Consider the following 22,418-nt stretch of genomic DNA (forward strand, 5'->3'; position numbering starts at 1 on the left):
AGGCAAGAATACATCCGGCATCGCCGGGCGTTAAGGCAACACTAAACTCTCTCCAGAAGCTTCCGGAGAAGAATCAACAACCCGCCGTTGATACGGTGCCAAAACAACTTTAGTTGGCGCCGATCGTGCCACGTCCGGCGCCGACTCGACTCCATCCTGTGCCGAGTCGCTCAGTCCGACGACCAATCCACAAGTTCCCCTTCCGAAGAAGGAGATGGTGCCTGAGCCGGGGAGGTTAGCCTCCTGCGCTGCACCGGTGCCGACTCAGCCTCAACCACAACAGGCTCTGACTCGAAGAAAGAAGCGGAGGTGGAGCCGGGGAGGGGAATTTGCGGCGCCGTCCCCGGCTCCGGACAGGTGACCGCATGCCCAGAAGGCCGGGGTGTGGTCGAAGCAAGGCTTTGAGCACCAGCAACCACCTGCAACGCCACAGGGAGCCCCACAGGACTATGCGGCACAGCTATAGGTCATAGAGGGGGACCCAGCCGGGACGCACCCTGACGACACCATATCTCCGACGTCCCTGGACGGCAAGGGCTCATTTGGTGCCGGGGCGAACCCACCGGCGAGTCCGTCGGGGACCCCGTAAGTAGTAGAGGCCTGAGGACGCCCCAGGGACAGGAAAGGACCCAAGGGAGGATTGCAGAGCTGCGGCATAGGCTTCCATCTGGGTCCGAGTCGCCCCCGAGCCCGGAGAGGGCAAATAGAGGGGGACGACTGTCTGGGGCGCACGTCCGGAAGGTTCCGGAAACCAGTGTCCCAGACAACAGATGAAAGTGAGGTTGAGGATCTCAGCAACAAGCGCCACAACTTACCAATAAGTGGCGAACGACAACCCCCGGACTCCAGAGGGCGATCATCGGCGCAACTGGAAACCAGTGGGGCCTGCTGGTGTTGAAGAGGCCGGGGGATAAGACGGCTCCGACCGGGACAGGTGTGCCGAAAGAAGCATTATCTGGCGCTCCCGCCGGGACTTCGGCTTGAGGTGTAGGCAGGCGTTGCAGTCCGTCGAGTCGTGGTGTTCGCCCAGGCACCATATACAGATAAGATGTGGGTATGTTGCAGACATTTGCCTCTAACAGGAAGTACAAGTCGGCCGGGACCAGGGTTCAATTCCCGATGCGGCAGGGTCGTGGACTTTGGTCAGCGGACTCGATAATTCTCGCTTCGGTGCCTACTCTAATCAGGGCTCCCACTCGGCAACTCTGGGGCACTAGCTTGCCTAATCTCCACAACGGCCCCTCCAACGCCGGGGATGCTTGGCTCCACCTTGGGGACTCCCAGCCGGGACCATCCCACAGGGAAAGCCAGGACGGGTTCCCCAGCGTTACACAGCGCCAGGAAACCTCCGGGTAACAGTGCGCTTTACAAGCTCAAATATAATAATAATAATAATAATAATAAAAGTTTTAAAGCCGAAGGCATCGCACACTGTTCCAGACACGAAGCGTCAAAAGGGGCCTGAAAACAGGCCAGAGGAACCGCTTACTCCGGATCCGCAATGCACCTGGAAAAGAAGGAAACTGACGTCAGCACGCCAGGAGGGACTTATGTGACCTCGCTGAGGTCACGTACGTGGACGACATCAGGGCGGGGCCATGTGGCGCCATCCCCCGGAGGTGCTGCAAAATTTTTTTTTCCGGATCCAGTGTAACGCCTGGGGATATTCTAAGTTAAGGAATCTGCGGCTAGATGTCTCTATCAGATACCACAGCTTTTGGTCTGGAGTACGTAGTAGTGCCTTCGACTGTAGATGCCTTTGTGTTGCAAAAACAGAGTCATGTTACTGTTGCTGTCTGAAGTGCTTCATCCTGAAAATGGATAAGGGAAGAGGGGAATAATGGGAAAGGGTTGCCCATTAGCTATGGAAGCAGACTGCTGAAATCTGAGTTGAACTTCATCCTTTGAACCTCAGGAACAGAAAGTAATGTGCCCAGAACACTTCAATAAGGCTTGGCACTGTGTCCTGAATTGAAAAATTGGATCCTTTTTTCCTGTTATTTTTGGAAATTTGTTGTGATTGCTCTCAAAACATAGGCCTGGGGCACTAATAAAAACAGAACAACCTGACATTCAAATCCTAGAAAGATCACTCAAAAAAGTGATATGTGAAGGGTGGTGTCAAGCAGGCATTATTAACTGAGCTTTTGAAACCCTCATGAAACTGGTGTAAAATAAAGCCCTTGGCTAAAACCTAGAATACTTCAGATTAAGTGATCTCCTCCATTAATGACCGGTGAGGCAGGAGAGAAGCACAGCACTGTCTACTATCTATGCCTGCATAATAAAAAAGGTTAATGTAGAAATTAAAATGTCTTTGATAAGTACAAAGGAAAAGTATCACAAGTGGGACTATGAATCATTTGCCATCTACGCTAAAAAATATAATACACCATGAACTATTCGAATCCAAGCTAGACAGACAAGAAACCGTCAAAATAGATATTGGCTAATTGCCCAGTATAGAAAAACTCTGAAATGAGATGGATCCATCATGTACTGCTGAATAAAACCTTAGGAAATTTCAATACAAAAATGTTGGATGGACCCATTCAATAAGTTAGACACAGTACTGCACTCATTTTAAAAAGAAAATATGCAAACCTGGTGAGGATTCCAGTCACTGTCGAAGATAACAACTGTGTCAGCTGCCTGGAGATTTAAGCCCAGTCCTCCTGCTCTTGTGCTCAGTAAGAATATAAAGTATTGTGAACCGGGTTCATTAAACAACTTCAACAATTGGGCACGATCTTCTGACTTTGTCGTACCTTTACATGGAAATAAAAAAATATTGCCCTGTTATATTAACATATAGCATTTACATTTTAGAACATGCTCTAATTGTAATGATATACTGTGCACATTAATTGTTAATATGTATTCATGAAGTTCATAACAAAATGTAAAATATATATTCTATGAACTTGTTTGATCGAGTTACATAATATAGAATGTAAGAAATTATATTTTCATTTACCAGAATGTGCAACATTGAATGGGGGTATCATGATAACCAAAAGAAGAAAAAAAAGAAGACGTCTGTGTCGGAAGTGACATGCATGGTCCCTATATAGGCACCACCCTAGTGCACGGACATCAGTTTTTTTTGTGACTATTTCCATGCCAAAAAAACAGACCCATGTCAAAATGATGTGTCACCAGTGTGCAGAATTTAAAGGGATCTTGTTGAGCCCAGGACGCAAAACAGGGAAAGATGGTCATGATGAAACTGCGGTTAGATAGTCTCTCTACCAGAAAAGGTGTTACCATAGATAATTAACTTGTTCTTCTCATAGAGACTTCTAACCACAGACTCCTCAACTTAGAATAAATACCAAAGCAATACCTCCTCGGAGTGAACTGGCTTAGACCAAAAAATCCTGAAGGACAGAACGGGCAAAATGCCCATCTCAATGAACCTGACTTGACTGTCCATGCAGTACTGCTTTGTGAACCTGTGGAGTGATGCCCACGTAGAAGCTGGACAGATATCCAGGACAGGCACTCCACGAGCTAACGCAGCAGTAGGCGTCTTGTGTCTGCTTGAATAAGCCCACAAGCCTTCAGGAGGCTGCTTCTTAGCTAATGCATAGCAGATTTTGATGCAGAGTACAATCCACTGAGAGATGGCCAGTTTCACCAGCACCTTGCCCTTTTTCACACCAAGGAACCTAATGATGAGCTGATCGTCTACCTGGCACAACTGGTGTAAAGGGGAAAGGGCTCTTTTTGAGTACAAATGATCGAGTCTCTCCTCTTACAAGGAAGGATATTACACCCCCCCGTGGGGCTAATTCACCTGCTGTGTTGGGGGGAGTGGGGGCGCGTGCAGCGCCGCGGTGCTCATGACAAGCTTGGCTCGTCATGAAGCACGGTGGCGCTGTCCTCATGACGAGCTGAGCTAGTCACAACCACGCCCGCTCCAATGGAACGCCCAGCACAGCAGGGGAATTATCCCCGCGTGGGCGCAGCACAACGGTCATGACTAGCTCAGCTCGTCATGAGCACAGCGCGACAGTGCCTCATGACTAGCTGAGCTCGTCATGAGCACGGAACGGGTTAAGTGGAGCGAAAAATGTTGGCAGAATGATGCTTGGCCGCATTGATGTTTTGGCCGACATAGAAGTAAGCCACCACATTCGGGAGGAAGGAGGCATGAGTCCGAAACAAAAGTTGGTCTGCATAGAAGCTGGTGTACGGGGGGAGGGGTTTCACTGAAAGAGCTTGTAGCTCGCTTACCCTCCTGGCTGACATAATGGCCACTAAGAGGGCTGTCTTAAATGTTAGAAGACTCAAAGGGCAGCTGTGCATGAGTTCTAAGTGAGAACACATAAGAAATGTCAAGACTAAATTAAGGTCCCACTGAGGCATAACAAAAGGAGTAGATGGGAACAAATGCTGTAAGCCCCTTAAAAAAACAAGTCTCAATAGATGACGGAAACAGAGTGGGTTGAACCAGCATCCGCAAAAAAGCCAAAACGGAAGACAGGTAACCTTTGACAGTGCTGCTGGCAAGGCCATGCAGAGCTTAAGACAACACAAACAACAGCACCTCCGACAGAGAAGCAGAAGTGGGTCAACCTGTCATGATGAGCACCAATAGACAAACCTGTCCCAACAGTAGGTGTATACGTTCTTTGCTGTGGGACGTCTGGCTGCCAGAATAAAATTGCAGATTTGGAAGGTAAATGAAAGACACTCAACTGTCACTTCTCAATCTCCAAACATGAAGGTGGAGAGTGTGCAGGTTTGGGTACAATTCCTTGCCCTGCTGCTGCAACAGGAGATCATCCCGAAGGGGGCAGTCTCATCTGAGAACAAATGCTTATGCCTAGGAGTTCCGGATCCCAGGCTCTTCTTTCCCAATCTGGAGCCACAAGGATGACTTTGGTCCAGTCGGAACTGATCTTCTTGAGAACTCAGGGTAGGAATGGCATTGAAGGAAAGGCGAACAGGAGCCCAGAGTTCTACTCTAAAAGGAACGCATCACAGAGAGGAAAATGCTTTGGAAATTCGAGCACGCAAAACTGTTGACATTGTGTATTATCAGAAGTGGTGGGCAATTCGAGCCAAGTTCTCCCCATTTTCAGGAGAGACATCGTGCAACCGCTGGATGCAGATGCCATTCACAATCCACAAGGCATCGACAGCTGAGTTTGTCTCCCTGGCGTTCAGGTGTTTCACGATCAGGAAGATGAGCTGACTTTCAGCCATATCCAGAGGTGCGGAGTCTCCTGGCAAAGGATCCGCAACCCCACTCCAGCCACCTCAACCCAGAAGTAATGCATCAGTCAACACCATGTGCTCTGGGAGGGGAAGACTTAGGGGTCTGCTGCTGACCCAGCTGTGGTTCTTCAAACACCACTGCAGGTTTTTTGCAGTCTCCTCTGAAATCTTGGCCAGGTCAGAGAGATTTCCCTGCTGGCATGTTTCACCAGCTGGATGAAGGAGACAATCACATACGACTTCAGCATCTTGATAGTGAACCCCAGCAAGTACAGGAGGTTCGCTGTGGTCTGGAGGTGGGTAACGACTGCCTGTGGCCAGCCTGCCTTCAGCAGTCAGTTGTCAAGATAGGGGAAGACTGAGACCCTGACCTCCGAAGATGTGCTGCAACCACCGACATCACTTTAGTGAACAGCCCTGGGGGGCACTGGTGCCACCAAAAGGGAGCACCGCGAACAAGAAATGCTTCTGTCTCACTGTAAACTGCAGGTTACATCAGTGGGCCTGCAGGACAGAAACATGAAAATACGCAGCCTGGAGGTCCAAAGCTACTACCCAGATCCAGAGCAGACCAGACCTGGGCCAGCGTGAGCATTTTGAATCTCTGCTTTCGTAGGAAGAAATTGAGAGGGCAAAGATCTAGGATAGGGTGGTTCCACCATTCATTTTCGACAACAGGAATGAGCGGGAATAGCAACCGCGGTCTACTTCTGATGCAGGTACTCTCTTGATGGCTTATTTGGACAAAAGAGCTTGCACCTCCTGACGTTGTACAGAGAGGTGGTCCGCAGTCAGCTGATTTTAAACAGGTGACAAGTGTGGTGGAGTTTCCAAAAATAGAAGATTAACTCCTTTGGACAATTTGAAGCACTCCCTTATCTAATGTTATTGATAGCCATTGGGGCAGATGGTGCCTGATTCTGCCACCAACAAAATTATATTGCTATGTCGAGGGTATGCTAAAGGGGCTTTGAGGTTGTGGAAGCCGGAGAGGCAGGGAGTTGGACAGTACGCCGCTTTTTTTGTTCCATGTCCTCTGTGAGAGCTGTCTTCACGGCCACGAAAGGGCTGGGAAGCCTGATGACCTTGTGGACATAGCTGGTATATCGGAGGCAGCTGAGAGCCCCTACCGTAGACACAGAAGGGACGAAAAGGGTTAGCACAGCGCCATGGAGGATGCCAATAACCTGGCGATGACTCGACTCTCCTTGAAGCGTTTGAGCGAAGTATCGCCTTACTGCCGAACAGGCGAGAGCCACTGAAGAGCGTTTCCATCAGAGACGATTGGACATTCCCTGAGAAGATAGTCAAGCTCAGCCAGGCGTGGTGGTAAACTGCCATAGAGGCGGTGATGGCCCTGCCCAGGGAGTCTGTGGTGGCCAAATCACACCAGATGGTGAACTTTGCCACATATCGGCCATCGAGAATGGCCTGGTTGCGAATGGCTTTGGCCTCCTCAGAGACCATGGGCAGCACTTGCGCAACAGTGTCCCACAACGTGTGGATGTAACGGCCCAAGAGGCATACGGTGTTCCTGACTAAAATGGTGGAAGAGAAAATTCTCTTCTCAATAGTGTCTAGCCTCTTAACTGTCTGTCTGGAGGAGTGGTAGGAATAGCACTGGAATTGATTTTGGCAGCCAAGACTTGCACTACCAGACTCTTGGGGCTTGAAGCTGTCTGTTGAAATTCGGGTCCTCCGGAAGCGGGGCATTGGCGACAGGCAAACATCATGCACACTGGAACACCTGTTTAGGGCTGGGCCCAAACCTCCAGGAGAATGTCAGTGAAAGCTTCATTGAAAGAAAGCACGCTGTCGCAGATAGCCCGGTTGAAGGGCCTCGGTCAAAAAGCTGTTCTTGACCTGGATGGAAGGGAAATGCAGGTCAAGAACCTCACCTGCTTTCCTCAGCACCATGGGGAAGAATGTGCATTCCGCCATAGCAGGGCCATGCGTTGAGATCAGGACAAAATATGGAGACAAGTCCAGGCCCCTGGAATCTCTCAGATGCTCATACCTGTTGTCCTCCTGGTAGGAGAGTGCTAGTTCATCTGATGGGTCATAGCACTGGTAGCCATAGTCATCGCCACCCCCAAAATACAAATCTGCACTGGGTCTATGAACAGACAAGGGCAGCGTGTTCGAAACGAATGCTTGATGTGGCGCAGTCGGCACTGGGGTTGACGCTGAATAGCGCAGAACCGTCTCAGAGTCGAACAGGAAAATGGGCTCAGCATCGTCTGGTGGCACCAGCAACATCAAGTGTGGTGTCGGGAAGACACGCTCAGGTGTAGGTTTCGGCCTTTGTGCCAGAGTCAGTTCAGATCCAGGGGAGGATCCAGCACTCTCTAAGGCGGGCAGGGGTCACTCCAGCTCCACAACATTGAGGGAGGCACGGAGCAGTCCCGTTCTTCGGCTCCACAGGAGGAGTGAAGCAACGGGACCTAGAAGCATGAGGTCAAGTAGGGGAAGCCAAGGAACGCTTCAGCTTATTTTTGTGCTTGAACTATTCTGACTTATAGGATGATGACTTGGATTTGGAAGACAACCAATTGCAATACCAACTCTGTGTTTGGGGCAGACATCTCCCTAGGGAACAGGACTGACGCAGCGCCATCATACGCTGTGCCGCTAGGAGCTTCATGGCGAGCTTTCAGATAATCTGTGAGTGCATCGACCGACAAATCAGTGCAGGCCCTGGAGTTGTGGTCTGACCCCAGGCCCCTAAGACAGACTAATAGGGCACCAGAAACAGACATCTGTCTGTGACATTCCCCACAATGTTTGACACCCTTCAAAGTGTTGGTGTTATACCATGGTGCACAGTGTTTATTGCCAGCAGGATAACCACTCACGTAAATCATGGAATCATGAAGGCAGCACACTGGGAAGGATTTAAAGTTATTTAATCCTTACAATTCAGCAACACAAAATAGCATGCCTTGACTTTGCAGTCTTGATCACATTTTTAAGATACCCATTTTATCTTGCTATTTATATTGCCCTTTCATTCCCAATGCAAAGCATTCTGGTATATGTAGTTAATTTGTTTCTGCATCAAAAAACCACCAACTTTCAAGTGAATGCATATACACATTTCTAAAGTTCCTCTTTTTTAGAAACAGCTTATGTTAATGATTTTGGGCATTTGCTACAATTGGGGAGCACGGGAAACTGAAAATATTCACGACCTACCGTGAAACGTAGGTAACGCTGGTAGGCAGGCAGGACGGGAATGTGAAAGTAAGCGTCCTGCAAGTCCAACGCTACTATCCAGTCTCCAGGGTCGAGGGCAGATAAGACCTGAGCTAAGGAAAGCAATTTCAACTTCTCCTTGCGGAGGAAGCGGTTGACATCCCTGAGGTCTAAGATAGGATGCAGGCCTCTGTTCTTCTTGGCCATCAGGAAGTAGTGGGAATAGCAACCATGACCTACTTCTGGCACAGGGACGCAAACTATGGCACTCTAGGCCAAGAGAGCCATAACTTCCTGACGGAGAAGGGCCAGATGATCCTCAGACATGCGCTGGAGTGTAGGTGGCATGGAGGGAGGGATAGTTTGAAAGGTAGGGAGTAGTCCCTTCGGTCTATTTGCAAAACCCACCTGTCCGACATGATGATGCGCCAGTGGGGGAGGTGATGGCGGATCCTTCCGCCCACTGGCAATTGGTGGCCCTGAAAGGTCCAACTAGGGAGGTTTAGAGGCTGCTGCAGAGGGGACATTGGTGGACTGGCCCGCCCACTGGCCCCCAGTTACACGTTGCTGGGTCCCACATCCCCAGCCGCGCAGAGGCTGGGTAACTTGCGCAGGCCTGTGGCCCTGAGTGAAACGTGGTGGGGAACCCCTGCCATAGCCACGAAAGGGCGAAAAGCAGACTGCACTGGACGAGAGGTGGCAGTGAGGCTCAGGATCTGGCCGTAGACCTAGAGTCCTTGAAGCGCTCAAAAGCACTCTCCACCTTGTCGCCGAACCGGCGATAGCCATCAAAGAGCATGTTCAAAAGGGTTGATTGATCATCTCCAGAGAAGACAGTAGATCTAAGCCAGGCGTAGCGCCTCAGGGCTACGGACGTAGAAATCGTTCTACCCAGGGAGTCGGCGGTATCGAGCCCACATTGAGTACTTTTTTTATTTTTTTATTTCTTTATTGTTTTATCTAACTGCATAATACAGCAATACTTTGAAACAATTGTGTATGTTACATCAAGATGCGGTACCTCCCAAAACAATAACAACTTGTCCCTCAACATCCCCCTTCCCCCTCCCCACTCTGCCCTATCAGTGGTTTGTCTAAGCAATACACAACAATAAGTATGGCAACCCTGTATCTTTCAGTACGTGGGTATTTTCCCCATTGTTCTTGCTCTATTTTCGAGCTCTGTAGAACTAACTCCACCTTGAGTTTGAGAGTGCTCGATTGCCTCTTGCCCTGCTGCACACTAACTTCACCTCTGCTCGTCCTCCACGTGGTGATCCTCTTTCGCCATGCCTTCTTTTGTACTATGAGCAAGGACATAATGCTTTAGCGGGCCCATATGTCTTTAGGTCATGATCTTAGTGGGACCAGTTCAGCCTAACACAGCGATTGTTCCTGCAATGTTGTCAAATCCTTAACCCATTCTTTTCACTTGGGGGCCTGCCCTCTCCCCCACTTACATACCAGTTTGCGCTTTGCTATAAGGAAGCCTAATGCCAAAAATGTTTTATACAGCGTATTGATCTCCTGGATGCAACCCAGCAACTTTATGTGTGGGGCCAGTTGTATCTGCGCATCTAGCATGCTAGACATTCCCTGAAACACTTGTGTCCAATAGTCTCGTACCTGTGTGCACTGCCACACCAGGTGATAAAAGTCCGCCCCCTCCCTCATACATTTCTGGCACACCTATAATCTTCTTGCAACTTACATTTATGGAGTTTTGCAGGTGTATAATACAGTCTATGCACATACTTGTAGTGTATGAGCCGCAGCCGGCTATTGGCTGTAAGGGCTGCTGTTTGCGAGCAACTGAACTCCCACTGCTCGTCCGTCAGAGGTGTTTCTAGGTGACTATCCCAATCCGATCTAGCTTTGAGGGCATCTGGCTGTGTAGGGGTCTGGACCCGTTTGTATAAGAGTGATATTACGCGCCTATGGGGTCCTGGCTGTAAGAGTGCATGGAGCGGCTGGAATGTCAGCGGTTCTAGGGGGTATGTTGGGGGTATCAGTTTGCACACTCTAGCGAAGCCTGGTGTACATAAAGAGTACCATGGTAGTGTGGTACTATGTACCAATTTTTTTTCCTTAGTCCGGAATGTACCTGCCAGATAGAGATTCCCCCCACACTTTATATTGTAACTGGTCTAAGATACGCCTGCATATTCCCTCAGATGGGACTTGCAACGCTGGGTGCAGGATCAGAGGTATTTTGGGGGAATACATAATTGGTGCCTCGAGTTTAGCAGTTATCTTTCTCCAAACTGTGACGGTGCAGTCCACTGTTGCTGGGTCCCGCATTCGGTTCCCACTTGGGGTAAACAAGTATGCCAAGGGTGGGGTAGGGTTCATATACCCATCTTCTATTGCTAAATGTGGCATGAAGGGAAGGGGGTGGAACCAAAACACTGCAAAGTGCGCTTGCGCACAGTAATAGTAGTTTTCAAAATTAGGGACCTCAAATCCCCCTTGGGAGTAAGGTAACATCATTGTGGCAATATAGAGTCTCGCTTGCCGTTCCCCCCCAAGACCAGGCGAGTCGCTTGTGTTGCTAATGTTTTAAAAAAGAACCGCCTGGGGTGATACGGTATGTGACCAATGATATGCATATTAAACACATACAAGGGGAGAGGGCCAAATTATTTATACTCTAATACCCCAGACCCCCTAGAAGGACTATGATCACACAAAATAATGGGTATCTCTTTATACCCATTGTTTTGTGTGACCAATGATATGCAACCAGCCATGGAAAGAGGTAATGTGAGCCATCTAGTGATAGTATCGGTCACCTTATCGATTGTGGTGCCATAGTTACTCCGCAACAACTCTCCTTTATCTCTAGTGACGTTTATTCCTAAGTATTTAACGCTGTCACTTTTCCAGACTAATGGGTAATCTAGCTGATACGGTTCAGTCGAATGTGTTAAGGGAAATACCGCTGACTTGGCCCAGTTTATCTGTATACCAGAGATGGCTCCGAATCTGGTTATTTCCCTAAGCACTGGATTAAGATTGTCCCAAGGGTTTTTGATATATAAGGTCATATCATCGGCATAGAGTGATATTATAAGTTGCCTAGAAGGGTATACTAACGCTCTCTTTATAATGCAGTCTTATTTTTGAGGCAAGGGGTTCTATCACCAAAGAAAACAGGATGGGGATAGGGGGCAGCCCTGCTTCGTGCACCTGTTAATGGCGAAACTGTTGGATCTAGCCCCATTTAATAACACTGTGGCTATCGGCTGCATATATAAAAGTTCCACCCAGTCCAGGAATGCAGGGGGAACACCTATATATTTCAGAGTACCTATTAGACAGTCCTATTCTACCGAATCAAATGCCTTAGTTCGGCGGTGGCGGTGTTCCTCGATGCCACTATTAGGTTCTATATCTTGGAGCACAGCCAGCAACGTTCGGAGGTTATGTGATGTAGCTCGGATGGGGATTAACCCTGACTGATCCGGTAGAGCCAGTCTCTCCATTAGAAGATTTAGACGATTGGAGAGGACTTTCGCTAATATCTTTGCGTCACACAAGTTACTTACCTTCGGTAACGATATCCCCAGGCGTAAGACTGGATCCGGAAAGTTTTCGTCAGCAGTGTGCTGGCGTCAGTTCTGTGCATAGCTTTCCGCGCCAGGAACGCAGAGCCATGATAGAAACCGACACTGGTGCCATGAAACTAGGGCCCTGAAAGGGATGTCCTTAACCCTAGATATCGGTTCGCAGAACGGGGAAGATGGGTGGGGCGGTAAGGAATCTAACACAAACTACTGTTTCTTACAGATATATTGTTACCGTAGGTAAGTAACTTGTGCATCTGAAAGAAACAGGTTAGTGTTTGTGAGAAGTTGGCTGATATATGATGCTCACTAGTTCTAGTGATCACCTTGTATCAGTCCAAACAACCCTTATGGTGATTGGTTGTAAGTTACCTTATAGACCAGCTATCCTAATGGTAGCATGGACAAAGCAGTCTTAGGCTAAACTCTTTTTGGCATGTGAAGCCAGCTGTTTTACCACATATAACCCCTTGATTACCAAGTGAAAGGACACCACACAGGTTGTTATGAAAATAAACAATATATTTATTAACTAACATACACCTCTGAACTCTTTATGAGATCAGAGGGCTAAGCACATGACAATCTCTTAGGAAAAATACGTTTAAGTTGCACAAATTACAATGGTGCCCTAGGGGCACGACAAACCATATACTAAGTAAGTGGAATGTGAAAGTCGATAAAAGGAATGGAGCTGTCCAGAGGCTGTAGGATCGCTGGGACCACGCTATACTAACTCTAGGTAGGTAATAGGAGGCCCACGGAACGCGTGTGCAGAGTGTGAACTCACACGCGAGATGCGTAACAGTGTCTATGGACAGTACAGTTCAAGAAAAAGGTGAGTACGGACAATCCTGACTAGGTAGAACTAAAACGACTGTGGAACTGGACACTAGGAGAGTCAAGCTACCCTTGAGCACCGAAATGCTCGTGTTACCTCACCCACAGGCTGCGGGTGCATAGGTGCCAAGTCGTGTCGGGTTCCAGCGTTGAAGTCTATGGGGCCTGGAAGAAAAGATGCTGCAGGCGGTCAGGAGGAAGATGTCCGGTGTGATCCAAGGATGGATCAGTGAAGAGAAGAACCTGAAAGCAGAGGGGACAATGTTCAAAGTCACTAGCCAGTGACTGGAGTGGAACCAGGAGTGGAACCAGATGTCGTTGTCGCGATCAGGTGAGGGTGGACGCTTGTCTCTGCAGCCACGTGGACCAGGTGGTGTCTTCGATGACCAGGATGGAGGCACGAGCTGTCCCACGCAGGCTCTCGCTGTCGGCAGTGTCGGCTTCGGAGTCAACAGGCCTTGGCAAAGGCAACCCACGCGGTGAGTGGAAACGGCGTCTGGGGTGGACCAGGAGGGTCCGGGGTGCTGCTCTTTTGGAAGGGAGCAAGGGCCAGTCTGGAGCAAACAGACCAGCAGTGAAGATTTCGGAGTTCGTCGTCTAGGAGGTAACTAGCCAGCCGGCAAGTGACCAGACAACGCGTCAAGCAGCAAACAGGCAGAAGGGCCCCACGCAGATCTCGTGGATGCTGGAGGGCTGGTCTTCGGTGCAGGAGCTGCTCGGGGTCGGGGCTTCTCAGTCCCCAAAGCACTTGGACGAGGTTACCTAAGTGCTGCTTCTTTCAAGATGGCCGGTCCCACGTGTCTCGTCGCACCCACAGATCTCAGCTGTGCTGCAGATGTAGGTAGAGGTCCGAGAGGTCTGGGAATCCGGGTCTCGTCGGGCTCTGAAGTCTGGATCCTCGAGGGAAGACGACAATGGGAAGCCGCTGGACGCTGATGGTGCCTGCTTGTGCAGGGTGGACACTCCTTGCCCACAAGGGAGATTTCTTCAGTCTTCTGTGGAGCAGAACGTCTAAGTCCAGAGTTTCTTCTTGTAAAGTTGTTCAGGATAATCTAATTTGGAATGGGACCAGCTCCTACCTTTATCCGGCTAACGGGGGCTGTACTACGACTAGGTCCCTCCTCCAGGAAGGGGGGTGGTTACACCCCCTATCCTTTGTCCGGTCTTGCGCCAGCTCTGGGGCTGGAGTGCCCCAGGAACTGGTTTAGACCGGTGTATGCACAGGGACACCTTGTGTGCCCCAGGCATGTCTCATTCCTTTCAGCCCTGTCCTAGCTAATACACAAAATCCTGTCTGGGGTGGTGCTAGCACCTCCCAAGGCAGGAAACCCTTTGTCCAAGCCTCCCTCGCTGGAAGGACTCCCAGCAGCAGGAGGTCAGACTTGTGTCTGTGGTGGCAGCATCCATTTTGTGATGCTGAGGCTAGAGTTAACTTTAACCGGGGTTCACAGTTACATACATGTCGTGTACCTCTAGAAGGGTGGAATGCTACCCCCGTCGCCAGAATTGGCAAGGGGTAGTATTCCAATTCGTATGACACCTTACTCGACATGTTTTGATAATGTTATACCAAAGTTGGCAATAACCGCTAGGATTATAATGCACTTAAGAGTATATGGTATAGCGTTATCATGGAAACAGCTAAAGTACTTGGTTCCGAAAGCTGCAGACAGGCTCAGCTCATGCTAGAGCACCATCTCACATAATTCCAAGCACTCTGCCTTCAGGATTGATAAGGCCTGCCATAGGAGTGACTGATAGGAGGATATGTGTCCATTTTAGGGTTAGATATAGGGATACTATATCTAAAGCAAAGGGTGATTACACCACCTTGCCCCAGCTGATTGATCAGCCAGTTGTGCCAGATTTGGAGGGCCAGCCAGGGGTGGCATAATACATGCTGCAGCCCCTGGTAGGCCCTGAGTGCACCTATGCCCTGGGTACCTAAGATACACTGTACAGGGACTGATAAGGTGACCCAGTATCCAATTAGATATGCACCTAAGGTACATGGAATCCATTTTACAGAGAGAGCAGTGGGCCTGGGGTCCTGAATAGCAGGGCCCCAGGTCAACTAAGTCAAAAAACCAGCAAAACACCAAGCAAAAAAAGTTGGGGGCAACCATAGTCAGATATCCACCTTCCTACAGTGTTAGATTCCTTACCTTAGAATAGATAACCCAGCAATACCAACCCCAGTGGTGGGTCTGCAAACCCCTCTCACACCAGAAAGTCCTGGAGAACGGATCGGCCGAAAAAGCCATCTCTCCGGACCTGACTGTCCAGGCAGTAATGCCTAGCAAACGTACGCAGCGAGGCCCACGTAGCTGCCTGAAAGAAGTCCTGCAAGGGGACTCCCAGACCCAGGGCAATAGTAGCCACCGTGGCCCGAGTGGAATGGGCGCGCAGCCCAACAGGCGGCTCCTTTTTCGCCAAAGAGTAGTGTGAGAAAATGGCCTGATATGTGATGTCCACTATTCTAGTGGGCACCCTGTATCAGTCCAAACAACCCTTATGGTGATGGTTGGAAAGTCAACCTTACAGACCAGCTATCCTAGTGGTAGCATGGACAAAGCAGTCTTAGGCTAATACTCCAGAGAGCATGTGAAGCCAATTGTTTTATCAATAATAACCCCATGAATATCAAATGAAAGGACACCACACAAGGTTTATATAAAATATATATGTATTTATTACTAACACAACTCCTCTGCACTCCTTATGAGGTCAGAGTTTGAGATACAGCACAAGTGACTCAATAAGCATACTATAAGTTGCACAAATACAATTCTGCCCTAGGGGCCTCATGAACCATATACTAAATAAGAGGTATAAGAACCACTTCAGAACAGGTGAATAGGCCTAGGGCCTAGGGAATCGCTGGGACTACACTGAACAACCACAGGTTAGGAAGTAGGAGTCTCACAGAATGTGTGTGCAGTGTCTAAACACACACGCAAGTTCTCATAGACTTTCAATGGGAACATAAAAGTTAGAAACTAGTTGATTTCGGACAGTCCGGGTGGACTTGCGGGGAAACCCAGTTAAAACAGGACACTTGGATAGTTATTACCCACGGGAGCACCGGAGTACTCGAGTTACCTCACCTAGGGAAACCGGGTGCATAGGTGTGAAGTTGTGTTGGGTTTCGTCGTCGATTCCTATGGAGAGCTGCAAGAAGATGCTGCAGGCGACCAGGAGGAAGATGTCCAGATGGACCCAAGGGTGGATCGGAGAAGTGAAGAACCTGAAAGCAGAGGGGACAGAGTCTGGGTTACTAGCCAGTGACCAGGAAGGAACCAGGCGATGTTGAGCTGCAAACAGGTGAAGAAGTGAAGCTTGTCTCTGCAGCCAGGAGCTGCATGCGGTCCCACGAAGGCTCTCGCTGTTGGCGGTGTTGGCTTCCGGATTAGAGTCAACAAGCCTTGGCAAAGGCAACTCACGCAGGAAGTGAAGATCGGCTTCTTGTACAGACCAGCAAGGTCGGTGGAGCTTCCCCTTTACAGGAAAGCAAGAGCAAACCCAGAGCAACCAGGCAAGCAGCATTGTTTCAAAATTGAGTCTCCAAGATGGCCACTAGCCAGCGGGCTAGCAACCGCGAAGACGCATTGAGAGGAAATGCAAGAGCAGGCCTCACGCGGCACTCGTGGAGTGTGGAGGGCTGAGCTTCGGTGCACTTACGACTCGGTGTTGGGGCTTCGCAAGTCCCAATGCACTACTTCGAGGAAGCCTCAGAAGCTGCACAATTTAGCAAAGAGGAAAATGGCCAGGTGTCCGGTCCGACATCTCTCGTGTCCGCCACGGGTCTCAGCTTTGCTGGAGGTGTGGGTTGGGGTCACAGAAGTCTGGAAGTCCAGTCCTGTGAAGCAGAGTCGTCGGGAGCGTTGACAAAGCAAACTGGCAATTCGCTAGGTGGTGCCTGTTTGCACAGGGTGGTCCCTCCTTGACCACAAGGGAGATTCTTCAGTCTTCTAGTTGCAGTAGAATGTCGAAGGTCCAGAGTTTCGTTTCAGAGTTTCAGTTCAGGATAATCTAAAGTCTCTAGACTCAGCTCCTAGCTTTATACTGATTAAAGGGGCTGGAAAACCTGCTAGGTCCCTCCTATGGGTGGGACCATGGAATGGGTGGTTACACCCCTTTCCCTTTGTCCAGTTTTGTGCCAGAGCTGGGGCTGGAGTGCCCCAGCACCTGATTTGAACTGAGCTATGCATGGAGCACCTTGTGTGCCCCAGGCATTGTCTCATTTCATTCAACCCACCCTGCCCCAATACACTATCGCCTGTCTGGCACCTCCCAAGGCAGGAAATCTATTGTCCAGGCCTCACTCGCTGGAAGGGCTCCCAGCTGCAGGAGGTCAGACTTGTGTCTGTGGCAGCAGCATCCATTTTGTGATGCTGAGGCTCTGTTTAACTTTAACCTGGTAAAGCTACAACTACATGTCTTCTCCCTCTAGAAGGGTGGAATGCTACCCCTGTCGCCAGAACTGGCGAGGGGGTAGTATTCCAAAGCATATGACACCTTACACTACATGTTTTGATAAAGCCAAACCAAAGTTAGCATTAATCGTGAGGATTATAATGCACTTAAGAGTATATGGTATGGCTATATCCTAGAACAGCTATTAGGGCATGGTTCCTAAAGCTGCAGACAGGCTCAGCTCATGCTAGAGCACCATCTCACATAAAACCAAGCATTCTGCCTTCAGGATTGTTAAGGTCTGCTATAGGAGTGACTTATAGGTATATATGAGTCTATATGTAATGGTAGGTATAGGGATACTATACATGAGCAAGGGGTGATTACACGACCTTGCCCCAGCTGAGTGATCAGCCAGTTGTGTCAATGTGGATGGCCAGCCAGGGGTGGCATAATACATGCTGAAGCCCCTGGTAGGCCTTGGATGCACCTATGCCCTGGGCACCTATGGTACACTATACAGGGGCTCATAAGGTGACCCAATTTCCAATTGGAGATGTACCTAAAGTACATGGAGTCCATTTTACAATGAGAGCAGATAGCCTGGGGCCCTGATTAGCAGGATCCCAGGCCAACTAAGTCGAAAACCAGCTAAACACTAGGCAAAAAGTTGGGGTAACCACATAGTCAGATATCCACCTTCCTACAAGTAGCAAACCTTGATGCACAAGACGACCCACCGAGAGATGGTCCGCTTTTGCACCGCCCGTCCCTTCTTAGAGCCCACGTAACCAACAAAGAGCTGGTCGTCCACCCGGAACTGGCGTGTGCGATCTAGATAGAAGGGAGAGAGCACATTTTGGGTCCAGACTGTGGAGCCTCTTTTCCTCTTTCGAGGGATGCGGAGGAGGAAAGAAGATGAGCAAGGTGATGGACTGCCCAATATAAAAGGCTGTGACCACCTTGGGCAGGAAAGAAGGACGAGTCCTCAGAACAACCTTGTCCGGATGGACAGAGAGGAAAGGAGGTTTAGAAGATAGAGCCTGGAGCTCACTCACTCTATAGGGCTGAGGTGATGGCAACCAGGAATGCAGTTTTTAAGAGCCAGAAGACGAAGAGGACAGTTATAAAGTTGCTCAAAGGGAGCCCACAGAAGATACGTTAGAACAAGATTCAAGTCCTACTGAGGCATCACGAAAGGAACAGGAGGAAATGTGTGTGATGCCTTTCAAGATTCTATTTACAACAGGGTACCTGAAAAGAGAAGGCTGATCAGGAAGCCTTAGGAAGGCTGAAATGGCCTAGAGGTAGCCCTTGATAGTGCCCAGAGCAGAGCCATGCTGGGCAAGAGAAAGAAGGAAAAGGAGAACCTCTGAAAGGGGGGCAGAGAGTGGATCCACAGCCTTTGCTGTGCACCACGCCACAAATTTGTTCCACCTGCAGGTGTATATACCGTTTTTGTGGAGGGACGTCAGGCTGCAAAAATGACATCAGAGACTTCAGGAGGCAAGTCAAATGGCCTAAACTGTCGCCGCTCGATCTCCACGCATGGAGGTGGAGGCTGGACAGGTTCGGGTGGAGGACCGCCCCCTGCTGCTGCGACAGAAGGTCCTCCCGAAGAAGCAGGCGAATCGGGGGATCGACTGACATGCTGATTAGCTCGGGATACCAGTATCTTCGTGCCCAGTCCGGAGCCACAAGGATGACTTGGGCCCAGTCTCACCTGATCTTCTTCAGCACTCTGGGCAGAAGTGGTATAGGCTGAAAGGCGTACAACAGACCACAGCTCCACTCGCGATGAAAAGCGTTGGCGAGAGAGTACCGCCTTGGAAATTCCAACGCACAGAACTAATGACATTGCGCGTTCTCTTCGGTGACGAATAGATCTAACCAAGGCTCTCCCCACTGCTGAAAGAGACCTTGCGCCACGCCAGAGTTCAGTCGCCGTTCGTGATCCATCATGCACAGGCGGCTGAGTTCGTCCGCCCTGACGTTCAGGGAACCTTCCAGGTGTTGAACTACCAGGGTGAAGCCCTGGCGTTCCAGCCATTGCCAGAGGCGCAGAGCCTCCTGACAAAGGGTCCATGACCCCACAGTGCCTTGTTTGTTGCAGTACCACATGGCGGTGGTGTTGTCCATGAACACCTGCACTACACTTCCCTGGACAGAGGGAAGGAATGCCTTCAGTGGAAGTCAGATCGCCCGCAGCTCCAGAAGGTTGATATGGAGCCGGGACTCAGCCGGAGACCAGAGGCCTCTGATCTCCGCCTCTCCAATGTGGAAATCCCCATCCCAGGAGGTACGCATCTGTCATTACTACGTGCTACGGTTGGGGTAGGGTGATGGATCTGCCGCTGAACCAATCGCGATCTGTGAGCCACCACTGCAACTGACTCGCAGTGCCCTCCGAGATCAGGACGTGGTCGGACAGGTTGTTCTGATGATGTGCCCACTGAAACTTCAGGTCCCACTGCAGAGCCCGCATCCGCCACCTGGCGTGATGCACCAGAAGGATGCAGGAGGCCATCAGCCCCAGGAGCCGCTGCGTCAATCTGCCCGAAACTCGGGATAAAGGCTGAAAGATCGGACTCAGAACCTGAATTACCCGAACCCGCTGTTCGGGGGGATAAACCCGAAACTGCCCAAGTCCAGCACCGCTCCGATGAAAAGGAGCTTCTGAGAGGGGCACAGGTGTGACTTCGGCACGTTGATGGAGAACGCCAGCGAATGCAGGAGGTCGGATGTAGTCTGGAGGTGGGAGACGACTGTTTGGGGCGAGCCCGCCTTCAACAACCAATCGTCGAGATAGGGGAAGACTAAAACCCCTGATCTGCGCAGATGAGCTGCGACCATCACCATCACTTTCATGAACACTCGAGGGGCGCTGGTAAGGAAGAAGGGGAGCACAGTAAACAAAGTGCACGTGGCCTACAGTGAACCGCAGGTAGCGCCGGTGGGCTGGCATGAAGGGGATGTGGAAATATGCGTCCTGCAAGTCCAACGCTACCATCCAGTCTCCCGGGTCCAGGCCAGCTAGGACCTGAGCCAAAGTCAGCATCTTGAACCTCTCCTTCCGGAGGAAGCCGTTGGCGCTCTGGAGGTCCAAGATAGGGCGTAGGCCTCCTTTGCCATTCTTGGGTACCAGAAAGTAGTGTGAATAACAACCACATCCTACTTCTGGCCCTTGGCCAAGAGGACCACAACTTTCTCCTGCAGAAGTAGCAAGTGATCCCCAAAAATGCTCTGGTATTGGCTTGAGGTGTCGCCTCTAAGGGGAGGGAGTAGCCTCTTCGGACGATTTGCAGCACACACCTGTCCGACGTGATGGTACACCAGTGGAGGAGGTGATGGCGAACCCTGCCCCCCACTGGCGTTTAATGGGCCTGAAATGCCAGACTAGGAAGGCTTAGAGGCAGATGCTGCGGGGGCGGATGTGGACTGACCCTGCCATTGTCCCCCGGTACCGCCACAGCGGTAATCACGTCCGCGTTGAGATTGGTTCTGCAGCCTGTGGCTGACTGGACATGTGGGGGTGCCCCTTCCTTGGCCACGAAAGGGGCTAAAAGCGGAAGTCTTCTGGCGTGGCCCAGGCCCAAGGCCTTGGCCGTAGCCCTGGAGTCCTTAAAACGCTCTAGCGCACTATCAGCTTTGTCGCCAAAGAGGCGATGGCCATCGAAGGGCATGTCCATGAGCGTGGCCTAGACATCCCCCGAGAAGTTGTCAGACCGCAGCAAGACGTGGCAGCGAACCGCCACCGTTGTGGAAATCGCTCTGCCTAGCGAGTCCGTGGTGTCAAGTCCACATCTAATCGAGTACCGTGCTGCATCCCGCCCCTCCGACAGGGATTGGGCGAGCCGTGTCCGGGCCTCCTCCGGAGACTGTGGCAGCAACTTCGCAACCGTATCCCACAGAGAGTGGGTGTAACAGGCCAAAAGGCAGGCGTGTTGACACACCGCAGCCCCAACCTCAGAGAGGAGAACAGTTTCTTCCCAAACTGATAATACCTTTTGGATTCCCGATCGGGAGGAGCGGTCGGGAATGCGGTCTGGTATGTAGAGGCCTGAATCACCAGGCTCTCGGGGGTGGGGTGAACGGACAGAAAGCAGGGGTCGTCCGTGGCCGTGCGGTGGCGTCGGGCCACGTTCCTATCCACAGGGAGGCTTGTAGAGGGCTTGGACCAGGTGCCCATCAGAACGTCGGTGAGGGTTTCGTTAAACGGCAGTAGACGCTCCGAGGAGCTTGCCTACGGTTTGAGCACCTCAGTGAGGAGGTTAGTCCTCACAGCCACGACAAGGAGCTCAAGAGCAAAGGCCTTGGCCGCCCAGTTCAACACCACGCTATAAGCAGACCCTCCTCTGAAGCTACGGAGGGAGGAGAGATGAATGCAGTGTCAGGCGAAGTGTCTAGACCACTGGCCTCTCCCAGCTCATCTGCCAGGTCCTGGCTAAACTGGCACTGCTGTGCCAGAGGGTCATCAGACCCCTCCCAGTTCTCCACGTCATCCATCTCCTGGAAACCAGGCAAAAATGATGGAGCCGGGTCGTAGGTGAATTGAATCTAGTGTCAGGCGAAGTGTCTAGACCAGTGGCCTCCCTGAGCTCATCTGCCCAGTTCTGGCTAAACTGGCACTGCTGTGCCAGAGGGGCCGTCAGACCCCTCCCAGTTCTCCTCGTCATCCATCTCCTGGAAAACAGGCAAAAATGATGGAGCCGGGTCGTAGGTGAATTGGACACCCATCGGCGTCGGAGACGGCACCTAGCGACACCGCTCCAGCGTCGCACCCAGACTGAAACCGGGGCCGGTGTCGTCCGAAGACAGCACCGAGAGCGACACCCTCGGGTCGGCGCCAGCGGAGGAGTCGTGAGGTCGACTGGTGACGACCCGGATCCAGGACTGGATCCTGCGGGGCCCGCAGCGTCGGGACCGGAGTCGACGACGGCGCCGGGGCCGAAGCACCCGACGGCGCCGTGCCGGAGCCACTGGCCCGCAAGTGCTCCCAGTCGGACCAGCGGGCCCGAAGGCGCCTCAACAGGTGCTGACGGAGGGAAGTGAGTCCTCATGGCCACGAGGAAGTCACATATCTCCTCTGGCGTCGCGTGCAGCCCAGGGACCGGCGGGTGTTGAGCTGGATGTGGCGCCTGGGGCTCCAGCGGAGCCACGCGGGCGGTGTCGCCC

General features: G+C 51.0%; 1 protein-coding gene across 4 annotated transcripts in view; it reads right to left on the minus strand.

The window, feature by feature from the left end:
• SMARCA2 (SWI/SNF related BAF chromatin remodeling complex subunit ATPase 2) overlaps positions 1–22,418 on the minus strand; it is a 1,892,118-nt gene that overhangs the window by 784,675 nt on the left and 1,085,025 nt on the right. For all 4 annotated transcript variants that reach the window (XM_086961220.1, XM_086961218.1, XM_086961217.1 and 1 more), the window contains exon 25: positions 2,605–2,768. In XM_086961220.1, the coding sequence (XP_086817346.1) occupies positions 2,605–2,768 (164 nt within the window). The remainder of the gene's footprint in view (positions 1–2,604; positions 2,769–22,418) is intronic.

Source organism: Lissotriton vulgaris, chromosome 3_1 (assembly GCF_964263255.1).
Source record: "Lissotriton vulgaris chromosome 3_1, aLisVul1.2, whole genome shotgun sequence".
Lineage (NCBI taxonomy): Eukaryota > Metazoa > Chordata > Amphibia > Caudata > Salamandridae > Lissotriton > Lissotriton vulgaris.